General features: G+C 52.8%; 1 protein-coding gene and 1 non-coding gene across 5 annotated transcripts; one reads left to right on the forward strand and one right to left on the reverse strand.

Moving 5' to 3' along the window:
- Positions 1-4,801: 4,801 nt before the first annotated feature.
- Positions 4,802-4,873, reverse strand: TRNAW-CCA (transfer RNA tryptophan (anticodon CCA)). Its single transcript has one exon. It is a non-coding gene; the product is annotated as a tRNA-Trp (tRNA).
- Positions 4,874-6,106: 1,233 nt separating this feature from the next.
- On the forward strand, positions 6,107-27,420 carry NAT16 (N-acetyltransferase 16 (putative)). 4 transcript variants are annotated; one of them, XM_061590197.1, is made up of 5 exons: positions 6,107-6,241; positions 14,858-14,988; positions 18,307-18,517; positions 21,760-21,984; positions 25,540-27,420. In XM_061590197.1, exons 3-5 carry the CDS (start codon positions 18,329-18,331, stop codon positions 26,095-26,097), a joined length of 972 nt encoding a protein of 323 aa, XP_061446181.1. In that variant the 5' UTR covers positions 6,107-6,241; positions 14,858-14,988; positions 18,307-18,328; the 3' UTR covers positions 26,098-27,420. The 4 variants fall into 4 exon arrangements, with proteins under 4 accessions (XP_061446181.1, XP_061446180.1, XP_061446179.1 ...); XM_061590196.1 differs by having other exon boundaries at positions 14,858-14,977; XM_061590195.1 differs by lacking the exon at positions 14,858-14,988.
- Positions 27,421-27,781: the final 361 nt, after the last annotated feature.

Here is a 27,781-nt window from a genome sequence, read left to right on the forward strand (position 1 = left end):
TCTCTTTGCTAAAAACCCTGTCTGTGAGTCTCACAGCATGCTTCACTGACCAACAGCAAATACAGAACCAGATTGCTAGAGGTAGCCCACGATGTCCCATGTGCAGGACATCTGGGAATAAAAAAGACCAAGAGGAGATTGGCTGCACATTATTATTGGCCAAGTATCTCCAAGGATGTAAAACAACATTGTCTATCTTGTGGAATATGCCAAAAGGTGGGAAAGAGTGGAGTAAAGACCAAGGCACCCTTAAAGCCCCTTCCTATAATTGGACAACCCTTTTATAGAGTGGGAATAGATTTGGTGGGCCCTTTTTCCAAACCCACAAGGCATGGCAAGAAATATCTAGTGGTGGTGGTGGATTTTGCCACCAGGTACCCAGACGCAGAAACACTGAGATCTGGAGAAGCCCCTGTAGTGGCAGAGGCTTTATTAAAAATCTTTATGAGGCTGGGTTTCCCTCATGAAGTGCTGACAGATCAAGGCAATGTATTCATGGGAGAAGTGATGCAATGTATGTGGAAATGTTGTGGTCTAAAACATCTAAAGACCACTACTTACCATCCCGCCACTAATGGGCTAACTGAGAGATTCAATGGAGTTTTGATGGGCATGATCAGAAGCTATGTTCAAGATCACCCACAAGACTGGGATGAACGTTTGGGATGCTTCTTATTTGCATACCGAGAAGTCCCTCAGGAGTCAACAGGCTTCTCACCCTTTGAACTAATGTTTACTAGAAAAGTGAGGGGACCTTTGGAACTGCTAAAAAATTCATGGGAAGGAACTCTGGGAGAGTACAAAACTTCTGTAGTAGATTTTGTATTGGAATTCCGCAATAAATTAACATCAATGATGGAAGTAGTGAAAGAGAATTTGAGTCATGCACAGGAGAAGCAAAGTTACTGGTATGACAGAACAGCCAGAGAACGTGTGTATGATGTGGGAGATATGGTTATGGCGTTCATACCCAGGAAACATGACAAATTACAGGCTAACTGGGAAGGACCATATACCATCAGAGAAAGGCTTGACACAGTGACATATGTAATCACCACAGACCAATTAAACAAAAGCAAAGTGGTTCATGTAAATATGTTGAAGCCTTACCATACCAGGGATGCACAGGTGTTGCAAGTTACCTTATTCCCTGAGGGAAGTGGGCCTGAACTTCCAGATTTGGTACAGGAAAGCAAAGACAAAGGAGGGGTAGATCAAGTGGAATGGTCAGATGAGGTGAAGGAGGAAGTAAAAGAGGAGATTCTGAGAGTTTTGAAAACCTATAGGAATCTCTTTAGCAACAAACCTGGCCGAACCAGTATATTTATGCATTCCATTGATACTGGAGATCATGCCCCAATCAGATCTGTTCCGTACTGTGTGAATGGGAAAGTTTTGAATGAGATCAAAAAGGAGGTGGAAGATATGCTGGAATTAGGAGCGATCAGGGAATCCATCAGTCCCTGGGCCTCAAGTATTGTCCTGGTTCCGAAAAAAGATGGAATGACAAGGTTTTGCATTGATTATCGGCTAATCAATAAAATTACTGTCCCAGATGCGTATCCTATGCCTAGGGTAGACGCAATGTTAGAGTTATTGGGGGCAGCAACCATTATCTCTACACTAGATCTCTGTAAAGGATTTTGGCAAATGGAACTAGACGAGCAATCCAGAGCCAAAACTGCCTTCAGTACACCAGATGGGTTATATGAGTTTGTGACCTTACCCATGGGACTAAGGAACTCACCAAGTTCATTTCAGAGGCTAATCAATACTGTGTTGCGAGGCATGTCAGATTTTGCAGTGGCCTATATCGATGACGTGGCCATTTTTAGCAAGTCGGTGCCTGAGCATGTCCAACACCTGACAACAGTATTGGAGGCCTTAAGAAAAGCAGGCCTCACAATAAAAGCTAAGAAATGCCAGTTTGGACTAAAGGAAGTAATCTATTTAGGACATAAGGTGGGGAGTGGGAAAATCACCCCCTTATGGAGCAAGGTGGAGGCAATACAAGCGTCGCCGATCCCCTTAACCAAAAAACAAGTAAGGGCATTTCTGGGTGTGGCTGGATTTTATAGGAAGTTTGTGAGAAATTTTGGGGAAATAGCAACCCCCTTGCATGAATTAACAAAGAGGAAGTGTTCTGAGCGTGTGGTATGGACGGATGAATGTCAGAAGGCTTTTGATCTACTGAAGCAAGCCTTGTGCCAAGGACCCATATTAATAGCACCAGACTATGAGAAACCATTCATCATGGCTACAGATGCGTCGGACCTGGCGCTGGGAGTCGTCTTGCTACAGGAGAGAGAAGGCACCAGACATCCAGTGGCGTACCTGAGTCGCAAGCTGACGCCGAGGGAGAAAAACTATTCGTCGGTCCAGAAGGAGTGCCTAGCGGTCGTGTGGGGACTGAACAAGTTGCGCCCATACGTGTGGGGACGAAGATTCACAGTGACTACGGATCATCGGGCCTTGTTATGGTTGCAGACTATGAAAAACCATAACACTATGCTGCAGAGGTGGTCCTGGGCCCTACAGCACTATCAAGTGGACTTCCAGTTCATAAAAGGCAAGAACAATGTACTGGCCGATGGACTTTCCAGGCAAGTGGCTGGGACTGCAGTGACGTGACCAGACAGAGGAACAAAGAAAGACATTTTCCCCATAGAAACTTTTATTTGTTAACGCGACGTATAAATCCTGGAACAGGAATAATACTCTGCTGTTGTTTAAGGGGGGGGAAATGTGATGTTCCTATATTAATGTATATATAGTAAGTGTTGTTGTTTTAGAAGATACATGGTAAGTGGAGTGAAAGAGGGGGAGTGACTGGGCAGTAGAATGCGAGATGATTGGCTGAGTGTTTAAAATGGCTGAATGTATAAAAGGAAGAGTGAGAGTGGAATCTGGGGGGAGAAGAGAAAGAGTGGATTGCTTGGTGGGGTTTGAGAGAGTTGTTTGCCAGGAGAGAGTGAAGAAGGAGGGAGGTGGAGTTCGGATTAGTATTGAGTAAAACCATATGCTTATGTGCCTTAAGAAGAAATCTTGTTAATCTTGTTAGCTTTGTTATCTGTAATAAATACTTAATTTGGTTTACCAAAGGCCTGATCCTTGGCTGGGGTTTCACAGACCAGAAGGGAGGGTAAGGTAATGACCAAGGCTGAAGGGGAACTGTAACAAATGGTGGCAGCGGTGAAGAGAATAACAATACCAGTATTCAGAGTCTCTGGGAATACTAGTATTGGGACGTTACTGGTGGTTGCCTAGCAGGGGGATCTGTTGAGATCTGTGCTAGAGCGGGGAGAGAAATCATAAGAGAGAGCGGTCCGGACTGGTGGAGTCCCTGGTGGTGCCTAGAGACAGGCAGTAACCACAAGCAGGTAGGAACCTGACAGGGAGAGCCAGGGAAGGACGCATCACAGTCACCATCACTGACTCTTGTGGGAGCGAATTCCACAGCTTAACCATGCGCTGCATGAAGGACTTCCTTTTGCCTTTCCTGAATCTGCCAGCTTTGAGCTTCATTGAATGTGCTCCTGCTATTGAGAGGCAGAAAAACGTTTTTCTATCCACTTTCTTCATGCTGTGCATAATTTTATACACCTCTATCATGTCACCTCTTATTTGTGACCTTTTCTCTAAATCAAAAATGCCCAAATGCTGCAACCTTTCCTCATACGGGAGAGTTATAAATTTGTAATATGTTTACTGGAGAATGGGCAAGCTAGTAAGAATTTTGCCAGTAAGAATTTAACTGTGCAAATGCATATGCGAGGCTGTATTAACTGTCTCTCTTTTTTTAGATTGAACCACTTTTGCCTGACCCCACATGTCAGGGCTTGAACATAGCAGAGAAGCTTCTACGCAGGCCATATGGATGAAAAAATGGACACCCAATAGCAATTCCTTTAAAAATGCCCTGCACATAGTTTTAGATCAAGAAGCTTAGTGCGGTCGATTATTAATATGCCGTCTTGTTTCTAGGGGGTCTCTGCCCAGAGGAGCATACAGTCGAAATAGGAAAGGGGGAGGAGAGCAAAGGGAAAGACAGGGCCCACAGGAAGCGACCCCCCCCCCGCGCCCTTTCTTTTGTCAGGGAGGGAGGGAGGGAGACCAGTCACGGGACCTGAGGGAGGAACTGCCCAAAGGGTTAATTGACATGCCCCCCCTGCCCAATCACGCGCGCACACACACACACACACGCTTCTTCCACTCCGTTGGTTTATTTTAATGACCTGCGAAGCAGTTCTGGGCGATCCTGCGGGGGGGGGGCAGCAGCAGCAGCCCCTCGTCCCTTAGTCGGGCCCCACGTGATGACTTAATAGGGCGTTTGTTGTCATGGTTGGATGGAGGGGTGGACGGGGGAGGAATGTGCTTCCTGCTACCCCCCCCCCCGCCTGCCAAGAAGTCCCAGCGCGGCGCTTCCCCGGGACCGTTAAGGGGGCACTCACAGCGGGGGGGGGGTCCGCCGCCAGCACCCAACGAGCGGGGCCCCCAGCCAGTGGCGGGGAGGGAGGCACATCACCCCGCCCCCTTGGCCGGCCAGGACGTCCAGCCCCAAAGGAAGGAGGAAAGGGGCCGCTTCTGGCCACGGGCGGCGCGCGCTTCTTCTGTTGCGCCTGCCGAGTCGCATTGCAAATTGCCAAAGGCGAGAGTGCCTCTGGTCAGGTGCAGAGTGCTTCTTTCTCAGATTTCCCAGCACAAATCTTTCGACGCTTTAGGAGCAGTTGCGCGCTCGCTGAAAATTATAGCCCATCTCTGCCCCCCCCTGCAAAAGTCACCTTCGGATGAATGGTTATTTTGACCTCGACGTGATTCGAACACGCAGCCTTCTGATCTGGAGTCAGACGCGCTACCGTTGCGCCACGAGGCCAGGCGTACGATAGCAACCGGCCGACCCACCAAATCCCTCCTCCGCAGACTCCTGGGGCTGGGGCGGGCTCCTCGCTTCGCCGCCCGCGCCCTGTAAGAAAGGGAGGGGGGAGACGGCAGCCCTCCCACCCCTGTCCTGCCTCAGCTCCGCATCGGGCTTGCCCCGGGGCCTTTCATGATTTCCGGGACGGGGAGACCCGGAGTGGCGCTGCGGGCTTCACTTTGTCACGGGGTGGGCAGCTGGGAAGGGTCGTCGCCCACAAAGAAAGTCCCAGGAAGAGGCAGGAGATGAAGGGGGGACGGCCAGGGTCTCTGCAAGCGGCGCTCTCGGGGGGACCAAAAGGCCATGGTGCTGTGAGCGGCCCCGGAGGCCCTCGCAGGGCTGGGGAGGGCCACGTCGTGGTCGTCCCCGCTGCCCCACCGGGGTTGCCGGGACAGCCGCAGAGGTCGCCACCTCTGGCTCTGTGGACCACCAGCCCCCCGTGGGCGTACGTCCCCCTCCACGTCAAGCGAAAGGACGGCCCGAAAAGCGGCCGGCCCGAGAGGAGCCCCGAGAGGGTCCAGCGGTTGGCGCTGCGACGCCGCCGGGGCGGAGGCCGGCCTCTCTCCTGAGGCAGGGAGTTCCCCGGTCCAGGCGCCCTCCACGCCAGAGGCGCTTCCTCGCTACTCTCCTTCATACGCCGTACCCCTGTTCAGCCGAAGGCTGCGGCCCACCCGCGTATTGCAAGACAGAAAAGGGGGCGGGGAGCTTTTCTCGAGGGGGAGGCAGCTACCGGGGGTCGCGAGCCACCGCCGAACGTCGCCAGAAGCTAGCTCGGCAGTGACGGGGGGGGGGGGTCAGGCGGAGGGAGCCGTGAAAGGCAGCCCCCAGGTCCTTCACGAGGGCCTCCTGGCAAAGGGCTCCGGCCCCGGCCACCTTCCGCGGGGTGCGCGCTTGCAAGCCCTGCGCCGTGACCGGGCCAGGCAGGAGCGGCGTACGTCTTTTGCCCCGGGGCCACCTCCCCTAACCCCACGTCGGGGGGGCTCGGGGCTTCCAGCGCAGCGTGCGCTCCGCGGGGGTCGCATCTCCCGCCCTTGTCCCCAAGTGGCCTCTCCTCCCTCCACATCGCGAACGTGGGAAGCGGCGGAGGCAGCGACCCCCCCCCCGGGACGGCCCCCCTTGCGGCGAGGTGAGGGTGTGGCTTGCCCAGAAGTGGGCGGGGCTTATCCCCATCTTTATAGGGGGAGGCGGAGGAGGTCTCGGCGCGCAGCCGGGGGAGAAAAGGGGACTAGAAGGGAGAGACGGACCCAGCCACCCTGCCGAGGCTGCTTCCCAGCGTCCGCTCGGCTGCCCTCGGCTCTTCCTCCCTTTCTTCTTGGCGTGCTGCAGGTACTGGGGGGCCTCTCGCCTCCATCGGCCCAGAATGCTCCCCCCATGCATCCCACGCGGCGGCGGGGGCTTTTTTGTGGGGCACTCATTGTATTTAGCTTGAATGTAAAGGAGGGGGCTCTGGGGGGATTTGCGGGGGGGTTGGAGAGCGTCCCTTGGACGGAACGGGGGGGACGTCTGGGGATAATAGATGGGAGGGGGCAGGGGAGCCGCCGGCTCTTGGGGGCACTTTCGTGAGAGGGTTTCCCTTCATTACCACCCCCTCAGCCTTGCAGGACCCTCCCAGTCTTGTCTTGCTCCCGACCGCGGGAAGGGGGGATCACCCGTCGGTGGAAATGAGCTGGGAGGGCGCTCAGCCGCCCCCACCATCACCCCTAAAAGGGGGAGGGCGATGCCACTAAAACTAGTCTCTCTTTCCCCCCCGTTCCTTGCTTAGCTGGGAAGACCCCCTTCCACCCCCTCTCCCTCCTCGTGCCATTATTCCCACCCCCATTTTGCGGGGAGGAGGCATTTCGAGCCCCTCACTCCTCCCTTATATTCTGACTGAAGCCCTCCCGAGAGGTGTCTATGGTTTTGCCTGCGGAGGGGGCAGGATTTTCCTGTAAGGAGGAATAGTGGTCGCTCTGCCCATGGATGCTGAGCTGGGGGGGTGTCACAGTTGCATCCCAGCTGCGGGCCGGCTTCTTATGCCATCATTATCTCTCTTTCTCTCTCCCCCCGCATCTCCACGGGAGGGGTTGGTGTTGCGTTTCCTTCTCTTCAACCTTCTATTTATAGGGCTGGGCACGTGACTTGGGGAAGGGGGGGCTCATCGGCACAGATGGAGCCCTCGGGAGGGGGCGGAGAGGGAGGGGAGATGGAGGCGGAGGCGGGTCTCATTGCCACCCCCACCCTGATTTTCCCAGTTGGAACTGGGGGGGGCAGAATCTCTCCCAATTGCTTCAAAGCCCCATGTTTCTCCCCGCTCCCCCCCCCCGCACCATCTGCTTTATATGGAACTGGTTCAGTGTAGGGGAGGGGGGAGGAGGAGGCTGGGCTGGTGAGGTGATGGATTTAATCCGCCGTCGTGTCCCCCCCACCCCCGTTAATTTCCATTCTCTTCAGTTGCAGCAGTTCCTGATTAATTCCCAGGGGGAATAGATAGGGATTGATTGTGAGACATCAGTGGTGGGTGGGAGGTGAGGGATATTGGGGGGGGTTGGAGGCAGAGGTCATGCCAAGGGTATCAAGGGAGAGCTCCCCCCAAGTCAAGCACAGATGCCTCTCTCCTGTAGCAGGTGAATCTACCTTAGGAAGCCGGCCTGGTGGGAGTTTCGGGCAGTGGAGGGTACCAGAAGGCCAAGAACCCAGTGGGGTGGGTGGGAGTGTCATCCAATGAAGCTGCAAGTTGTGGAGATTCAGGAAAGACAAAAACAGTAGCGTAGTGGCAATTCAGAAGTGCAGGGCCCCCTTCATGATAGTCACAGGCATGCCCCTTTTTTGCTGTGGGGCTGAGAATGAGATCCTTGTTGATGTCTTCTCGCAGAACAACAGATGTCCCTAGGAGCCAATAACCATGAATGGGGAGAGTGTTAGCTACTGAAAAGAGTCTTCTCTGTGGCTCACTCACCTCCTTTCTCTCTGATTGGTTCCAATCAGCAGGAAAGGACAAGGAGATATCTTAGAATACTCTTCTCCATGGCTCACACACTTCCCTTTCATGCTGATTAGGTCATAGGATGCTGGAGACACAGGGACCCTGCTCCCAAAAAAGTAAGGAGTCTAACCCCCCCAAGTCCCTGGACAAAAGAAAAGATTTCTTCACTTGGCACAAAGTTAAACTACGAGGTTTGCTGTCACAAGAAGCAGTGCTGGCCACCAGCTTGGATGCATTTAAAAGAGCAGCCCACAGAGGAGGTGGAGGAGGAGTGACTATTAGCCACTATGGCTATGTTCTATATCCGCTGTTGGAGGCAGTGAATGTCCCTGAATGCCCCTTATGGGGAATCGCAAGTGTGGAGAGCGCTGCTGCTGTTGTGCTCAGGTCCTGCTTGTGGGCTTCCCAAATGAGGAGCCTGGCCAGCCGCTACAATAGCCCCCTTTGGCCTGAGCCAGTTGCTGCTGAAGGGCTCTTCTGATTATTAATGATTAAAAGTGGATTTATTACCCGCATTTTGAGAACAATGTTCCACAAAGTGGCTCCCAACATACAAGAAGAATCAACGTCCGAGTGTTGTGATCCACAAGGATGCCCATCCCTGAGGGGGTGCTGGCTAAGGCCAGGCCAGGAGTGGGCCCAGGACCACAGCTAGTGCTTCTGCAGCTGAGGCCAAACGTCCCTGTCTGATGCCTCCACAAGATCCTGGCACAGCTGGCTGCATCTGCAGCAGCAGGGCTTGGGCACCGTGGACTGGCGGCACCACCAGGGAGTGTCTCCCTCCTCGGGGTCTCTGGATTTCCACAGGCAAGGTGGCTGCGGACTGAGCATCAGAGTCTGTCTCCTCAGGGGAGGGGAGGGAGGCAGCAGGTTCTGCCCCCCCAGCCCCCCCCGACAGCCTAAGGAGGGGATCTACCTAGTTTGTGGCACACCACTTGCCTAAAGACTTGCCTCTGGGGAGTCCAGGCCCAGGTCCCCTGGACAGCACGATATAAAACTGAATCACAGCACTAAAGGCCTAACAACCAGCACGGAAGTACACTACGACATGTAACATTAAAACTCCATAACAGCTGCTCCTAGTTTGTAGCCCTTGTTATATCAAGCAGCAAAGGCCTTCGGGAAGAAGTAGGTCTTCAGGACCTGTTTCAAGGCCACAAGGAATAGGACCTGCTTCATCTCCACTAAAACCATTATTTATTTGTATGTGGCTTGATTTATCAATTTATATAATTGTCAGGCTATCATTAAGAAGGCCCTGTTATGAGATTTGCCTGCCAGCCAAATATCCATCAGTGGTGGTAATGTGCATTAAACAGGCTTGTGCTGCACATCTCCTGGGGTGGGCAGGCTGGCATGGGTGCAAGTGGTCCTTTAGGTAACCCAGTCCTAAACTATTCAGGATTTTACAGGTCACCACCGGCATCTTGAATTGAGCTCAGAAATGCACTGGGAACCAGCGCAACTGGTACAATATCGGTGTAATATGTGTTGACTGCCTGGCACCAACCAATAATGCGGTGGCTGGAGTTTGCACCGTTTGGAATGTCTAGACCACCCCCAAAGGGAGTCCTTTGCATGGGTGAGGTGAGATCCGACCCACACACAGCCCTGAAGCTCACTGGGTGACCTTGGGCCAGTCACTGCCTCTCAGCCTCAGAGGGAGGCAATGGTGAACCCCCTCTGAATACTGCTTACCATTAAAACCCTATTCATAAGGTCGCCATAAGTTGGGATCGACTTGAAGGCAGTCCATTTCCATTTTTGCATGCACTTTGCCCAGTCATGCTGTGTGGGGGGGGGGGAAGAGAGAGCTCTTGTGACTTGAAGGGGGGGCGAACATGTGCCAAGTGCTGCTTAGTCATAGAGAGGGGTGGGTATATAAGGCAGAAAGATGAGTCCATTTTTGGGGGGGGTGGAATGGCCATTATCACAGTGATTGGGAATAAGATATTCTCTGTGGCGGGCCCTAAGTTGTGGAACTCCCTCCCCACACAGGTGTGTCTGGCAACCTCACCATACAGTTTTAGGTGAATGGTGAAGATGCACCTCTTTACCCTGGCCTTCAACACCTGAGAGTATGTTTTTAGGACTCACCCTATTTTGGGATTTTAGGGTTTTTAAAAATGTTTTAATGCTGTATTTTAAAAGTGTTGTATCCCACCCTGGGACCTTTGGGTGCAGGGTGGGTAATTAATGATGATGATGATGCAATTAGAGGGAGAGAGAGGACAGGCAGGAACATGTCTGGTCTCCTTGGTGTTCCCGACCCTCAGAATCCTGTCAGTTGTTCATGGTCTTGTTCCGTTTTTGCTATTTAGGCCTCTCCCCTCCAGGACTCAAACCCACATGATTTTTTGGGGGGGGGACATTTCCCCAGGGCAGAAGGAGGGGACTTTGTCTGGGTGGGGGCTGGAGGAGCCCTTTCAGCGCTGGCTGACCAGTTCCCCCCCCCCGCCTCCCCCAAAGTTTATGTGCAGATAAAGGACAGAGAAGGGCACCTTATGGGGACCCCAACTGTGGGTCCATCCACCCCAGGGTTGGCTACTCAAAGTGCAAGCAGCTCTCCTGGGTCTTCTCTAGCAGATTCCCCTGCAACCCACAATCCTTTTTTCTTTTTGAGATTGAAGCCAGGGCCTTTCTCCTTCGGGCAGAGCAGGCGCACCACCCCAGAGCTGTCGTGGTGCCTCCCTCTGCAGCACAGTGAGTCCCTCTCCACTCTGGATGCCGTGCCCAAGCGAACAGAGGAAGCTGCCTTAGGCTGAGTCAGAACCTTGGTGCATCTGGCTCAAGAGGATCTACACTGGCTGGCAGCAACAGCTGGCTGGGGATTCAGGCAGGCGTCCTTCCCAGCTCTTCCTGGAGATGCTGCCATTGGGGATTGAACCCGGGGCCTTCTGCAGGCCTAGCGATGCTCCACTGCTGAGCTGCAGCCGTTCCCCAAGCAGCAGCATCAATGGCCGCGGCTGGCAAAAGGGGCAGAGTTAAGGTGATGGGGCTGGTTTCCCATCAGGCCACTTCTGTTCCCAGGGGATGGGTGAATGTGTGGGTGCAGTTGCCCAATGACTAAGGAGAAATGTGCCACTGTGTGCATCTAAGGACCTGTCAAGATGGCCCTCATGACTCTTGCCCGCCTGGGATTTCTGCTTATTTGCAGAAGGAAGATTAACCTCACCGCTTGGCAGGGCGACGACACCAGGGCAAGTTACACACTCCTCTGTGGGCCTCTGCACTGTCTCAGGGGCAGTGTGTGTGATAGAGACTCTCAGGGAGGGGATCTCCCATGGTGGGTCCCTGACCCAGTCTCTCTCTCCCGCCCCCTTGCAGGCTGTACATTGAGGACAGCAGCCAAGGGAATGGGAACGCCAGAAAAGTAAGGAACTCAGCAAAGACAGGATTGGGTCAGGCCCCTTTCAAAACGGGATGTGTGTGAACAGATTGGGTTGGGCTGAACCACTTGAAAGACAGTTTTCCAGTGGGCACACTCAAAGATGGTTCTCTGAGACATTCAGTGGCCACAATTGAGCTGAAGGGCTGCCCGTCCCACTGCATTCTTGGCTCACAAGGACAGTGGAGCATTTGGGGGGGTGCGTGTATATGTGCATGTGTGTATAGGGCTTCTCTGCTCTGCCCCTCTTCTCCAGAGCCACCCTGACAGAGCTGCTGCTGTTTTGCTGCTCTGGTCAAATGAAACTGTTGCTTTCTCCGACTCTGCCACTCACAGCCACCTGGGAGCATCGCAATAGCACATCAAGCTATGATGAGAAGTTGACTGGAATATTTCTTGCTCATTTCCCTTTCTATTGCCAGTCGTGTCTTGCTCTGCTCTTTATAATGTCGCCTCTGGGCAGCTGGTGCAGATCAGGAGACTCAGTCACTCCTCCCGTCATGCCCCTCGGGACATGTGGGGAGAGAGCCATCAATCCCCCTATGAGCTCAGCTGCCTCTGTGCGTCTCCCTCAAAAGCTCTGGTGGCAGCGGCGGCAACAGCTCTTCTTTCCTCTGAGACACCTGCAGGACTGAGGCAGGCATCCTTGCGATTTTGGCACCTGAAAGGTCCCGAGTGCACCTCAATGATTGTGCCAGCCCTTCCCTCGTTGTAACAGCTATCTTAGTGAAAGCATGACAGGAGAGGGTTAAAAACCTCCAAGTTATATTTATATCCCACTTTTTCAACCAGGTTTAAAGCATCTTCCAGAGAAACAAATACAGTGACAGAGTGCATTATGAAGCTAGGAAGAAAGGAGGCAAAAAGTGCTTCCAAATGTCAGTTGCTGTGCATCACAAGTGGGGACAGCTCTGCTGTTGCGCAAAGGTCCTGCTTGAGGGCTTCTCCTGATGGGCATCTGACTGGCTGCTGGGAGAAACAGGACGTGCTGGACCAGATGATGCCCCCCTTGGCCTGAGCCAGCTGCCCCCGGGGTCTTCTTTTGTGTGTAAGGGTCTTGGGGCAGGGGAGCTGTTGGAGCCCCTTTGGACAGTATGTAAAACTAGCACCCTCGCCCCCATAGCCTCAGAAGGGACCCCGGCACCCCTTTCCTTTGGGTTTGCCATTCCACCACAGAGAGATTACTTTGCAAAGAGAAAGGGGCTTGTGGCTATGGAGAAGCCACTTCCCTTTGACCTGCAGGGTTCAGCTCCTAAGCTCAGAACTGTGGAGAAGGCCCTCTGCAAGGAGCAGAAATCTTTCTGCCTTGGCTAGTGTTTCATCGTGTGTCCCAAGGCTGGACACTGAAAGTAAGAGGGGGGCGGGGAGAGGTATTGAGACCTGCCTCACATGAAACCCCTCCTTCAACAGTGGTAGATGCCTACTGTACCCGGCCCCCTTCCACCTGTGCACAGGTGGTCTTCAGTGTTCCCGGCTGGTGTTAGGTTCCACACCTCTTTTGCCTCGAAGAGGCCTCGAGTTCCATGTCATGGAATATTCATGACCAGTTGCCAAGGGAGCCGTGGGCCAACATCTCAGATGCAGGCCCCTACCTAGGTCAAGGGTGTTTGGAGATGAAATGCAAACAAGGACTGGACTTATGTTTCCAAAGTCCCTTGTAGTCATCATTGTCTCTCCCAACAATGGCCCCAAGGAACTGGCCACTGTTTTATTTGCTGATATCACAGTTCCTTCTTTCGCTACATAAGGACACATACACACACCCTGCCAGCCCCAGTCCTTAAGACTTGTAGTGGTTAAGGTGTGGGACTACAACCTGGGAGACCAGGGTTTGAATCCCCACACAGCCGTGAAGCTCACTGGGTGACCTTGGGCCAGTCTCTGCCTCTTAGCGTCAGAGTAAGGCAATGGTAAACCACCTCTGAATACCGCTTACCATGAAAACACCATTCATAGGGTCGCTATAAGTCGGGATCAACTTGAAGGAATTCGTACATAAGTCAACCTCCCTGGTAGACTGGGGATGCTGTGGACATAATATATCTCAACTTCAGCAAAGCTTTTGACAAAGTGCCCCATGATATTCTGATTAACAAGCTAGCTAGATGAGGGTTGGATAGAACAACTATCAGGTGGATCCACAGTTGGCTACAGAATCATACTTAAAGAGTACTTATCAGTGTTTCCTTCTCAAACTGGGGGGAAGTAAAGAGTGGGGTACCGCAGGGCTCAATCCTGGGCCCAGTGCTCTCCAACATTTCGATTAATGACTTGGATGAGGAGGTGCAGGGAATGCTTATCAAACCTCCAGATGATACAAAATTGGGAGGGATAGCTAATACCTTGGAATACAGAAACAAACTTCAAAGTTATCTTGATAGGCTGGAGCACTGGGCTGAAAACAACAGAATGAAATTTAACAGGGATGAGTGCAAAGTTCTACACCTAGGAAAAAGAAGCCAAATGCAGAGTTATAAGATGGGGGATACTTGGCTCAGCAATACTACATGCAAGAAGGACCTTGGATTGCTGTTGATCACAAGCTGAATATGAGCCAACAGTAGCAGATGTGGCTGCAAAAAAGGCAAATGCTGTTTTAGACTGCAATAACAGAAGTATAGTTTCCAAATTGCAGGAAGTATTGGTTCCCCTCTATTCAGCACTGGTTAGGCCTCATCTTGAATACTGCATCCAGTTTTGGTCTCCGCACTTCAAGAAGGATGCAGACAAACTGGAACAGGTTCAGAGGAGGGCAACAAGGATGATCAGGGGACTGGAAACCAAGCCCTATGAGGAGAGACTGAAAGAACTGGGCGTGTTTAGCCTGGAGAAGAGAAGACTGAGGGGAGATAGGATAGCACTCTTCAAGCACATGAAAGGTTGTCACATAGAGGAGGGCTGGGATCTCTTCTTGATCGTCCCAGAGTGCAGGACACAGAATAATGGGCTCAAGTTGCAGGAAACCAGATTTCGAATGAACATCAGGAAAAACTTCCTAACTGTTAGAGCCATATGACAATGGAACCAATTAGCTAGAGAGTTAGTGGGCTCTCCGACACTGGAGGCCTTCAAGAGGCAGCTGGACAGCCATCTGTTGGGAATACTTTGATTTGGATTCCTGCATTGAGCAGGGGGTTAGACTTGATGGCCTTATAGGCCCCTTCCAACTCTATGATTCTAAGACTCCAAGTGGGTTACAATTTGCAATAACACAAATGAGCGTTGGAAAAGCAATAATTAATTGATCACTTTGGTCTACTAAAGTGCCCTCCCCAGCTTGGGTGATGCTCTGAGTGCCTCTCTGCAGGTTGCTAAAGGAACACAGATAATGGTGTCACCCCTGAGGGTGTGAGGTGAGTCCCATAGCAGAGTAGGAAAGGGCTTTGTGTGTCAGTGAGAGAGAGATGGGTTGGTCTTTGCAGAAGGGCTTGCAGGGGAAAGTAAATCTCTGAACCTTTTGTAAAATGCATTTCCTTTTTGTTTTAAAGTAATCTGAAAAAGAATCTGTTTGCTTTCCTCGCCTCCTCCCCTTCCCTCTCCCTAGGTGGACTAAATTAAAATCCCCCTAATTGTCCTGATTTTGTCTCCAAAGTGTTTGTGGCTGGACCCCCTGGGTGAGGCAAGAGGCTGCCAGAGCCCCACAGGCGCACCAGGACCACCACACCACCAGCGACTGCTATCCTGGGAGCGGCTCAGTCCAGTCACACAACCCGTAAAGCAGAGGTTTTTCTTAAAAAAGAAATCTGATGTTGAATTTCTCATAAATGGCTGTAACTGCAGGAATTGTAGATTTCAGGCACAATAGCTGGCTCTGGAGGAGTGAGGGTGGGATGGGGCAGAGGCTTTGGAAGAGCAGTCGGAGCACGTGCAGGATGGAGGGGGCAGGCAGGTGTGGGTTTGGATTTGGGGGAGGGCCAGGTAACAACACTAGGAGAACATCAATGGTTTGGGGGGCACCATCTGTGAGAGTCAGGATTGTAACTTGCTGTGCCTTGCAATATACTCTTATTTGGGGGTTACTCCCTGGTTGTATATTTTACCTCCCAAGAACATTAAAATATTTGGGGTGCGAGCTGCACCACTTTGCTTCTTTTCCCATACTCATCAGTCCCTACTGGAAAAGTGGAAGCCTGTGGACACCCTGCTTCTAAATGCATGACATGAAATGGACCCTCTACATTTCACAGGGATTCAGACCCGCTCAGTTCCTTCACCTTTGGGGTGCCATAGTAAAATGGGTGCTTGGGAGAGACTTTGTGTGGGTATGCAGGAGAGACGATGGTTTGCAAGCTCAAATACTGGGATGCAGCCCCTGGCCTGGAATACATGCAGGCAGGTGGGGGGGGGAGCTCATTTAGGTGCTTCTCTGGATCTCTAAACATGTTCTGGAGCAGCAGGGATGTCGCTGGAGGGCTTAGTCTGTTGGCATTCAGTTTCTTACAAGTTCTTGACAAATGCAAATGGGGCAACTGTTAAGTGGGAAGGAAGTACCTGTGCTGCCATGGGCAACTCCAGAATAAGAGCGCTGTGGATTGTGGCCAATGTGTAGTGGACAGGAAGCTTGCAAGAGGCACCTCAGCCACAGGGACCCTGAAGTGTCATTTTCAAACAATAACATCGTTGCCCACTGAGCCACTTTCTCCCTCTTTCTATACCAGGAGAGTTGCAGAAAAATAAGTCCTGCAAAAAAGAAAAATTAGACTTAATACTGCCTCCCCCAAATTGTCTGGGAGTCCAGGCAAGCTAGTGCTTGCTCTTTCCTGGGGGGAAAAAGGCTCCCCACGAGATTTCTGGCACTGTCGCTGCTGCTTTTGGCTGTTAAATTTTCAGCTTGTTGCGAATGTGAGGAGTCCATCAGGAAGCACCTATCACAGCTACCCCCAAAGCAACCTCCTGCAAGCTTCAGAAGCCAACAGACTTGGAGAAGGCTGCTTCTCCTTCCAGCATCCCCTCTAGACAGTTTAAAAACTCACTTTTCCTTCTGCAGAATAATATAGAACCATTGACAATGTGATGTTCCTTCCCTGTCATCAGGGTTAGGGTTAGGGTTCTTGCTTCAGCCGGAGCTGCCCACTTAATCAACTTGAAGAGCTCTGACATCCGCTCACACACACCCAGGCTCCCCTCCCCTTATGCTCTTGCAGGGCAAGCAAGAGCAAAGGCTACATTCACACTGGCTGGGTCAGGGAAGCAGGAAACACAAGCTGTTACAGGCAGGGAGCCTTTCACAGCTGTATCTGGAGATGCCATTGGGGACTGAACCTGTTACCTTCTCCATGCGAGGCAAATGCTCAGGCACTGAGCCACAGCCCCATCCACAATGGGACTCCCAGAGGGGCCCAGATTCAGTGCACCCAGGGAGAGAGAGGGGGCTCCTTTGCCATTCTTGTTTAATGGAATGAACACTGAACTGGCAATCTAGTCTTTCCCATGGGAATCCCAGTATTATGCCAGTACAATGTGGGTGCCATTGCAGAGTTAATATTTGCATTTTTACCCCAACAGATTATGGAGCTTATGGGGAAAATGAGAGTAATATCAAGGGGCATATTTGCATGGCCAGGTTTAATTCTGGTTATCATTGTTGTTGTTGTTGTAGTTTAATTGTTCAGCACAGAGTTGGAAAACAGGTAACTCCCAACCCCCTCGAGCTTCGTATTCCTCACTGAAGTTCAGGCCTATGCAGTTTGACATTTTCTTGAGCAGCCAGTCATCCTAATGTTTGTTCTGTACTGTAAAGCAACTTATCCTGGTTAGTTCACCTTTTAAAATGCATTTTTGCTTTTGCTTTTTAATGCACCCAGAAACATTTGTTTTCCAGCAAACATGATTTTGATCAAGTAGCAACAGCGATGGTTTTGTATTGACACACAATTCTGCCTTTACAGGCAATAATGAACAAAGTCTGCCCATAATAAGTTTTCTGCTTGTTTGTATATTTATGTATCCTCAAACTCTTGGCGTTCTGCCCAAAATAACATCTAAGGCAGATATGGGGGAGAAAAGGCATATTTAAAAACAAAGATATACAGCAGAGAGAGAAACAAGAACCTGGTTGGGGGGGAGGTCATAGCAGACCAAGCAACCCTCCTCCTCACCCCAGAAAGCCCCCTGCATGAAAATGTTTTCACGGGGAGGGGTGAGTGGGAGTCACATGCCCTTGGGGGGAGCCTGGGAGAAGATTGCCAAGCAAGGCCCACCTGCCTGATCTCCGTGAGGGGCTGAAGACCAAAGAGGGCAGAGAGGCTTATATATGCAGCCCCATCCACCCAAGTAGCAACAGCCCATAAAGGCTGTGGAGTGGCTGGCAACCAGACAGGAAGCCTCTTTGCCTCACCCCAGAGCCAGTTGCCCCACTCCTCACTCAGACCTAGGAACACAGCATACTAGCACAGTGCTGTCTCCACTGGCAGGCAGCAATGGCTCTCCATGGTTGCAGGCAGGAGTCTCTCCTCCCAGCCGTCCTGGAGATGCCGTGGGGGAATTGCACCTGGGACCATCCCGCATGCAAAGCAGGTGTTCTCCCCACTGAGCTACGGCCCACCCCACCCCATCAGACTGAGAGAGCTGCATTGCGACAGGTGGGTGCCTGTTGGTTCTGCCTCTTCATTAGGCAGAGTGAGTGGGTGCTGGGAGGGGTGAGGGGGGAAGGCCCCCCAGCCATGCCTCCTCAGCTCTCCTGGGCGTTTCCCTCCGTTTGAGGGCAGAGCTAAGTGTGCCGCACGCAGCCTGCCCTGCGCCCCGTGAGTGGGCCTGGCTGCCTTCTGGTGTGGCGGTGGATTGCACCCCATGGCCAGTCATTCAGCTGCCAGGCTCTTGGCTTCTGTATTTGGAATTGGGGGTCGGGGGGGTTGGCCGCCATCGGGTCCTTCACCTCAGCCACCAGCATGCCTTTGGCCATTCCTGTCCCGCCCCGTTGGCCCTTTGTGTCTGTCTAACTGGCTTGTTTGCAGAGGCCTCAGGAACTTGGGGACCCCCCACAGCGGCTCCAATCCTGTCGCCCCCCCCGGGTGGTTTTCATGGAAGTTTATCTCCCTGCAGCCACTCTGTACCCCGTGTAGCCATGAAGTTGGAAAGTCCCAGCGCCGACTCACAGCTGGAGTTCACAGTCGCCACGGAGAAGGAGTTTGAGGAAATCCTGGCCATGTCCAAGGGCATCTATGGGGGTCTCGACTATCTCCCCAGCCGCTACCATTCCTGGATCCGTGAGCCCAACCGCACCGTCGTGCTGGCCAAGAAGAATGGAGCTGTGGTGAGCATGGCGTGGGGATCCTTGCTCTGCCGAGGGCTCGGCTAAGAATTGGGCGCAGGGCACTGGGAGAAGCTCTGCCACTCCGGGGGTGAAGGGCGCGTCTCAGTGGATACTGCTATGGAGCTGGAGAGGAGAGTTGCCGCTCTGTGCGCCTTTACTTGGGGGCTAGGGTCAGTGAGGAAAGTGGGGCCCGGCTTCAGAGCGGAGATGCACAGGGCAAGGCTGCGTGGTGGAATGGACAGGAAGCCGTTTCATCTTCAGGAAACCCACCAAATGGGGGGGCGTCCAGGCCAGGTTGGACCAGGTGTGTGTGTGTGGTCAGACTCTCAAGCTAAGAGCTGCCCAGGCTGAGCCACAACAGGGACGACGCCTTTTGTTTCAAAGAGTCCAGCATGAAACAGATGTAGCTGGCTCTTCTCCATTCAGAATCCAGCAGATCCCAGGGATCCTGCCCCTGCTGCATCTCCCACCTCACAGCCACACTTGGAGGTGCACAGAAACCGCTGTGTTCAGCACCTGGATCTTGGTCCAAACAGAAATTAATTAGGGTGGGGGAAGGCAGTCCTCAGGCTTGCATCAATGTACCCCTCCTCCCAGTTTATGTTTAATCATCATCTCCAATTACTTCTGTCAGTTTTTATGGGGAGGAAACAGGTGTACAAGAGCTCCGCAGTCGGCAAGCTTAATATTTATTGCCTTAAGATGCCCTTGGCTGGGTGTCAAATTTACTCTGTTGTTCCTTCAAAAATGAATTTTCAAATAAACCCCTTGCAATTCTGCTGAATTTTGAATGTGTACTTTTGAGTGTTTTGGCTGCTGCTGCAGCTGCTGTGATGGCCACCAGCAGCCCTTTGGAAGGATTGGCTCATGCCAGGGAGGGGTGGTCCCTTGGTGGCTGTTAGGAGCACCAGCCAGGAGAGGCACCCACCTGCATGGAGGGAAGGGCAGGATGCCTGTCCTGCTGTGCTTGTGAACTGCACAACCAGGGATGTTGAGAGGTGGCCGGTGTTCATTTGGCTCTCCATCGACCCTGGGGTTTGAAAGGAGCTCCAGCGTTCTTGTCCGAGCACAGGGTGAGTCCCGCCGGCTCCACCCAGGCTCCCTTACACAGCCCGAGCTGTGGGGAGTCCCAAGCAGGCAGTGAGGGAGGAGTGCGACAGGGCGGGGGCTGCGGTAGAGCCAAAAGCAGGCCCGGTGACGCGTGCGATCAGGAGGGCCCTGGCGGCTCCATGGCAGAGCATCTGGCTGGCGTGCAGAAGGCCCCCGGTGGAGCCCCCAGCAGCATCTCCAGATGAAGCTGAGAGGCTTGGACAGCCCCCGCCAGTCGTTCCAGGCAGTGCTGAGCTAGATGGACCCCAGCAGTGTGACTGGTAGGAGGCAGCTTTGCTTGCTCTAAGTGGGCAGAGATTCCTGTCTCTGGGGGAGGCAAACTGCTTGCCGTGGCCACAATCCAAGTGGATCTTCTGAGGGAAGGAAAGCACTTGCTGCTCCCACTGCTAGATGGTGCTGCGATGAGGCAGGCTTTGCCTCTTGCTCCATAGTAGTATCCTGTGCGGCTTGAGACCTCCTTGCACCCCCTTCTGTGCCTCTGGGGGCAGAGAAGAGGGGGTCTTTTGGTGCCCCCCTTGAGTCCTCTCTTTATATTTCATTCTTCACCTACATCTGATAAAGGGTGTGGGGTGGGGGAACTGGGGGGGCCAGGAGCTTCTGGGTCAGTCTGTCTCACCCTCGGGTGCAACGCCTGGCACTGGAACTGGATGTGTGTGTTTTTCGCCTCAAGGCTGCCTCGCCCCTCCTTGTCCCAGGGGGTTCCAGGAGATCTGTGTGTAAGGAAAGAAAAGCAAAAGGCTAAAGCTCCACAACTGAGGCCTGACAGGCGCCTTCTAACGCTGTGGTTCTGTGTCATTTTCAATCAGCTGCCAGGCGATTGCTCCAAATTAATGGAATGGCTTAAGCAGGACCCCCAAATCCTCCTGGACCCACACATGTCAAAATCCACCAGTGGGGGGACAATTGGAAGACAATGTGGGGATTTTGAGGCCTCATCACCACAGTGAAAAGCAGGGGAAACTTCCCACTGTTAACTAAGGAGGTGTTTCCTGCCATCACCCTTACTACGGGGAGCTGCTACTCCACGTGATCCTACAGCGTGTCCACATCCACTGATCGTCTCATCTGAGAGCTAGCCCAGGGTGGGCTTCTCCACCTCGTCTCGGCATGAGCAGCTACTGGGGGTGGCCAAGAGGTAGAGAATTGGGCTGTTGTCACAGTGGCTCAGCCCATAACTTCTCTTTGCAGTCTTTCCCTCTGTGTGTGCTCTCAGTTTTCCATTCTGGGGGGTCTTGAGGAGGCCAGATCCCCCTAAGGCAAGGGTTGGCAATAAAGTCCCCGCTTGCCAGGATCATCTGTGGATGGAAAGTGGTTGGTAGGCACTCCGTTACCCCCTGGCACTGAGGAGAGGCCCAGGGCTGCAGATTCCTGCCCAGCTGCTACTCCTCCCCAACCTCCAGTTCTGGTGCCTCAGCGTTGCACTCTTTCTCTCTCTCTTTCTCTCTCTCTTTCTCTCATTCTCCCCCCCCCCCGCCTCTTGATAATTTCATGGGATTCTATGTTTCCAGCTTCACTCTGGGCTCGCTTTTTCTCCCTCCGTCTCTCTCTCTCTCTCTCTCTCTCTCTCTCTTTTGTAAAGAAAGCAATGGATAAAAACCAAATGATTTTCGTTGGATTTTATTCACGTAGGTGTATGGGGGATCAGGCCCCCGTCAAGGAAGGTGACGGGGCTCCCTCGGAGGACCGGGACGGGGCTGCTGCAGCGCGGATCCTAAATCCTTACAGTTCGGCCTCAGGACACAAGTTACCAAAATAAATGTCTCCCTCTTTGTGTTTCTCTGCTCTTGAGACCCCCGTAGCATAAAGGGCCCCACCCATAATGGTACTAGTATGATGCTTACTCTGTGATCTTGCTGTATCCCTCCCTTTTGTTCTCTTTTTTTGTAATTGCTTAATAACGTGCCCAGACTTGATGCTTGAACTGCGTTTTCACTCCTTCCTCTTTGCCTCCCTCCTCACTCACCCACCCTCACCCACCCTCCCTCGCCTACTTTGTTTAATTAACACCACAATTTTTTCCAATTACAGATTTGTTCAAGATTGTAGGTGATGCGATCCAGCACACTAAGAGTTAAACTCTCTGCTCTCTTCCCCCCGCCCCTCCTCCTCCCTCCCCCCCAATCTACAACCAGATCGGGCTCCAATCTGTCTACATCATTGATGCTGGAGAGACGGCCCTGGTGGAGGGCCTGCGCGTGGCCCCCTGGGAGCGTGGCAAGGGCGTGGCTGGCGTCTTGCAGCGCTTCTGCTCGGAGATGGTGAAGGAGAAGCACCCAGATGTCAAGGTGTCGCGTCTGACCCGGGACGACAAGCTGGGGCCCAAGGACTTTAAGAAGTACCGCGTCATTGCTAAGCAGGTGAGGGCACCATGGAGGCCCCTGCCCCCTCCCCTCTCCCTCCCTCTAGGATAGTCGGTGTGTCCTGGGTACCTAGCCAGTGTGGAGTGGGGTCGTGGTGGAACAACTCTGTGTAAGCACAAAGTCACTAGGGATCACTTAAGTGGAGTGAGGGATGGTGCTTTTTGTACAGCCTCAGAGGCACTCTACACTTCCATGTCCCAGGACTGATCCTGTCATGTCAAACAGGCTGCCAGCTTTTCTCTCTTCCGATGCGTGTGTCAGGCTTAGACCCAAGATTCAGTGCCCAGAGCTGTGGAGTGAGGACGGGATGCTTTCTTTCTCCCAGGGAGAGGTGAGCTGCCCAGCTGGCCTTGAAGATGATTCCCTGCTGCTTACTGTAACTCTGGGTCCTCACAAGACCCCGGAAAAAGAATCTGATTCCATAGGAGGTGCTTTTCACACCAAGAGAGCATATTCAGGTTTTTAGAATAGATTAAGGGATGCTCCCCCCCCCACATTTGCAGAAATGGCGGAGGTTCTGTCAATGGATTTCCATCAAAACTGACCTGAGGCCCCTCATAAATCCCATAACTCTGCACAGAGGCCTGTCTGGCACCTTTACTATACAGCTTCCATCTATACTGAAGCCGCAGCACAACTGAGTGTGCAAGAAACTTTACCAGACTTTTACTGCTGTAATCATTGAGGCTTCAGACTCTGGTAAAATAAGAAAAGCTTCGTTTATTGAAAGAAATACGCTGTAGCCAAGTTCTGACTAGCTAGCTAGGTTGGAGGTGCAAAGGCCAGGCCCGGTCATTGCCCTCATGCTGCAGGTGAGAGAGACAAAAGTAAAGAGGTCTCCTCGTTGCCAGAGATGGGGAAGACACGAGAAGCAGAGTGTGGAAGGAGTGGTCAGCTTCCCTGAGAGTCTCACTTGACAGAAGGAGGATTAGCTGGTGAGCAAAGGACGGGAGCAGCTGGGCCTCCCGGGGACCTCATATCTAGCTCCCCTCTGACGTGCAAATACCCGGTTTGAAGTGCTTTCCCCACAATTCCAACAAGACGCCCCTCTTCACCCCAGCCGTTGACACTTGGGAGAGAGACTTTTAGGACCCTCTCTAACTGTGAATATAATTTCTTTTAAACTGTTTTCCGTGCTGTATTTTAATATTGTTGTGACCCCACCCTGGGCCTGTCTGGTGAAAGGCAAGTAATAACCTTAACAACTGCTACTACAGACAAAATTGCGTCCCCAGCCCATTCAACACCTTTCCAAAGCCCCTCTCTGGGGGCGGGAAGAGTTCCAGGGCTCTTCATGCAAGGAGACCCTTCCCCTTTGGGTGCACAGGAAGGGAACGTGTGTGTGAGTGTGCTGTTGCCTCCCTCACCTGGCTGCCCCTCCTCCACAGACACGCATAGGAGCTGCTTTTCTTGGTCAGGTGAGATCCTGGCAGAAGCTCCCCCCTCCCCCCCCCCAGATGCCAGCAGCAATAGGCGAGCACGGGAGCAGGCAGGGTGGGTGAGTCTGGAGGCTTCCCTGGGGCTGATTTGGATGATGAGGAGAGGTAGGAGTGAATGAAAGGCTCTTGGGGGGCACCTACCCCAACATTCTGCCCCTGTCAGTGCGCAGCAAGGGCCAACAGGGCAGGGCCTCGACTTTTGCTCAGCCTTGCACTGGCTGCCTTGTGATGTATGTGATGATGTGCTTTTTAGTAAGGGTGGGGCCTCTGGGCTTAATTGCTTGAAACCAGCGCCCTCCAAAGGGGAGGGAGGCCTCTGGGTCCAGTTTCAAAACTGGAGGATACTCGGTGATGAAGGGAAAGTCACCCTGCATGCACCCAGAGGAAGCCTTGCTGTCACTTCACAGCTGCTGACCCTGGCACTCAAGAAGTGGCTCTATGTGCATCCCTCCATGCCAGACTAGGCTAGACACCCCGCCCCCCAAATCTCTTGCCTGCAGGCATTTTATCCTAGGAAGCTCTCAGCTTAGCCAAGTTTCAGCGAGGGCATTTCTGACTCTGGACTTAATGGGTGCCTTACCCTCTTTAAATGGTAACAAGTATTACTTCACCTACAGACCCTCCTGTCAGTCTACTATCTGGGGAGGGGGCTGATTGTCTGCACCAAAATCCTGCCGTAACAGCACCAGTGTGCAGCAGCAGCAGTTGGGAACCAGGTGGTACAGTCCTGAGATAGCCACTTTGGACTGCTGTGGGTGGGGACAGGGGCAACTATGAATGTTTCCTGGTGTATGAGCAAAAACAAACCCTTCCTGCCAGTAAAAAGAGATGCGTCAGGGAGGAAGGGTCTTCCGTACACCTTCCCCTGCTTTGCACATTTTCTTCTTGGTGGGAGTTGTGTGCATGTGTTTTCCACGGAGGAACATTCGAACTGGGTCCCTCTCCGGCTGCAGGGCCTAGCTCAGTGCCTGAACGCTGGAGAGTTGGAGAAGGGGAAGCCAAATGATCAAAGGGATGCAGCAGTTCCCCTACGAGGAAACGTTACAACCTTTGGGGCTTTTTAGTTTATAGAGTTTGTATACAATTATGCATGACATGAAGAAAGTAAACTCTCATAACACTCCTGGACATCCAATGAAACTGCGTGTTGGAAGATTCAGAGCAGACATGAGAAAGGACAGCTTCACACAGCCGTGCATACGCAAACTATGGAATTTGCTCCCGTGAGAAGCAGTGACAGTCACCAATGTAGATAGCAAATGTAGGCAAATTCATGGAGGGAAAAGCTATTGATGGCTAACCACGATGGCTGCGCTCAGCCTCCACTGTCGGAGGCGGGATGCTTCTGAATACCGGTGGCCGGAAACGGCAGGAGGGGAGCATAGCCCTTGCGCTCCGGTCCTGCTTGTGGGCTTCCCTTTGGGGCATCCGGTTGGCCGCTGTGAGAACAAGCGGCTGGGCTAGATGGGTCGCCTTGGCCTGATCCAGCAGCTCTTCTTACCTTCTTCTTCTGCTTCTTCTCCTTTATATTTATTTCCTGCCTTTCACCAAGAGGTCCTAGGGCAGGTTATAAGACTTAAAATGCAATATTAAATGTGCACTAATCTCAGGATTTGGAGAAGTAATCTCAGAACAAATCTCTGCTCTTCTGGAGTCTGCCTGTGTCAGCCAGGCTAGTCCAGGCTCCTCTGTGGGGCAGGGAAGGGGCACGGATACTTGGACCCCCCGTGCTACAGCTTGTGCCTCTTGGCATGAAGTCCCCCTCTGCCCCTCCCCCAGCTCTGTTGGAAGCACCCTTGGTAGCAAACAGAGCATTCCCACCACCCACCCTGCTGTCAGGCATGTTCATGGGTGACTTTGCACAATGTGGTTCCTCTTCATTCGTGTGTGTGTGAGAGAGAGAGAGACGTGCTGTTGCAGACAAACGAGTGGGACCAGCACCCAGGAACTCTCACACACTTCCAATCTTGCTACTCTGCCTCCTCCATGAGGGGTCGAGAACACAGGAAACCCAAGTGGTCCCTGCTGCTGCTGCTGCGGCCCCTGCATGTGCCTGCAGTCCCTCCCTGGTGGCCTCCCCTGTGACCTCTCCTCTCCCCTTCCTCCATCTCAGGGGATCCTTCTCGTGCGCTTCAGTGCCCAGGAGTTGCTGTCACGGCTGGATGCCACCGTGCTTGTGCTGGCAGAGGGTGGCTTCTGCCCGGAGCCCTCAGAGCTGCTCTTGAAGAGTGAAGTGCCAGAGGTGATCCTGAAGGAGACCTTCCGGCATGAGGTTCTGCCCAACCAGACCATCATCCAGGACTGGCAACCCTTCAAGGCCACCGAGAGCAACCTTGGCCTGCTGATGAAGAAAGACCTCTGCTGGGTGGTTGATAAGAAATCCTGCCCCACGGTGGCTACCCTCAGCACCCACCCTTTCGCCATCCCGCTGGGCGAAGGCTGGTTCTACCTCAACATTGATGTCTTTGGCCGCAACCTGGCACACGTCAAGAGCCAGCTCATTCACCACCTTCGCCTCCAGGTGCCCGCTGCGCCCCAGGGCAATGTCATGTGTCAGCTGTTCCTGGATCCAGACTTGTGGCTAGAGATGGCCACATTCTGCCAGTCGGCACTGGGGCTGGAGCTGGCAAAGGACTACACTGAACAGTACCTGCTGGAGGCTGACATCTGAGGGGTGGGAGAAGGGGGCTGGGCAGAAGTGGGAGGGGCAGTGGCCCCATTCCTCCCTCCCCATCGGCTCTGAGACCCCCTCCCCTGCAGCACAGCACTTTCTGAACCTTTTTAACATTTTATCCTGGAAATACTTGGTTCCCTTGAACACCCTCCCCCTCCTTGAGTTAGCACCCATCTCCCCTCCACCCCGCATAGAGGATAACTAGAGAGAGAAATACCCCTCCCTCCCCCCCAGTCACTGCCTTGGTGGCCCTTCATGGGCAGCAGCCGACAATTGGGGAGCTGAGTCTGGGGAGCTGGTTGGGGTGATGGCAGAGAAAGGGGCTGGGGCTGGAGAAGGCTCTCCAAGAGCAGTGGCTTGTCCTTGGTATGGGTCGCTGAGAGTCTGGAGGCAGAGTCTTCCTCCACTGAGCAGCTGGTCTACAACGGACAGCCGGGGGGGGGCGTTAGAGGAGGCTTCCTGCATGGATGTGTACACAGTAATGGACCAAACTATCTAGATTTTGCCATCTGAATGCATTTGGGTAAATCAAGCAACATTGGCCTAGATTTGCTAATTGTTCTTTTCATCAGTTATTCTGCTTCTGACAAGCTGCAAGGGTTGGACAAGGAGCTATTCTCCTCATGCCACCCCTGCCTGACTGCTGAGACTTTACCTGCACCTGGTGACGTCTTTGCAAGCTCAACTCCAGGTCCACGAGGACTGGAAGGCTGGCCTTGATTAAAATGAAAACCAGAGTTCTCTGGGTGCTGAGCTTGTGCACCTGATGGTTAATGTCTTTGTGGTGCAGCAGAGAGCTTTGGGGGGAAAGTTTTAGGTCTGGATAGGCAGGGAACCACTGGCATAGCCACCCCATAACTCTGTCAGGGCGTCTCCCACGCAACCCAAAACTTTTGTGACACTTGTGGTGAATGCATAGCAATAGCACCTTTGCTCTTCAGCCCCCTCCCCTCCTTCACTCTCTGTCAGGAGCTTAGCAACAGCTGGCACGGTGACGGAGCCCCCTTTGCAACGGTTGACATGGCAGCAGTTGAGGGAGCCTAGCAACCAGACTGACGCAGGGGGCTGCACGGGGAGTGGCTGACGTGGTGATGAAGCCCAGGGATGTGATGGTCTAGCACCAAGGTCGCTGCGACCTCCAGCACAGACAGAAGGGGCAATGTGGGTTCTGGCAAATCCTCCACTAACCCCCCTCCCAGATCTAGACCCAAACTCTCCCCACCCCTATTTCCTCTAGAGCCGCTTTGAGACTGACTAATGTGCAATATTAGCATCTTGTAAATGGAGATATATTTATAAATATATGGTGTGCAAAATACATTTGGGCTTCCTTACTATGTATGTATTGAACTGGCTTCTGGATCCCTTTGGAGTCAGATCCTACAGATGATTCCCTAATGTTACATTACATTACAAAACACGGACTGACACCCATCCCTCCAGCACTCCACAGCTGCCTTTGCTGTGGTTTGTGGACAGGGGAGACTCAGAGAGACAGAGGGTGATATACCGCAGCAGCACCAGCTGTTCAGCCTTGTGAATGCACCAGATATGGAGACTCTCCTGAAACCTTATCACATATTGGGGGCGGGGGATCTGTGACACACACACACACAAAACGCCTTCCCTTCGCTGCTCCGCCCCCCCCCATCTCTTCACTGTTAGAAACAGTAAGCAGGCT

This window comes from Rhineura floridana, chromosome 11, assembly GCF_030035675.1.
Source record: "Rhineura floridana isolate rRhiFlo1 chromosome 11, rRhiFlo1.hap2, whole genome shotgun sequence".
NCBI classification, from domain to species: domain Eukaryota; kingdom Metazoa; phylum Chordata; class Lepidosauria; order Squamata; family Rhineuridae; genus Rhineura; species Rhineura floridana.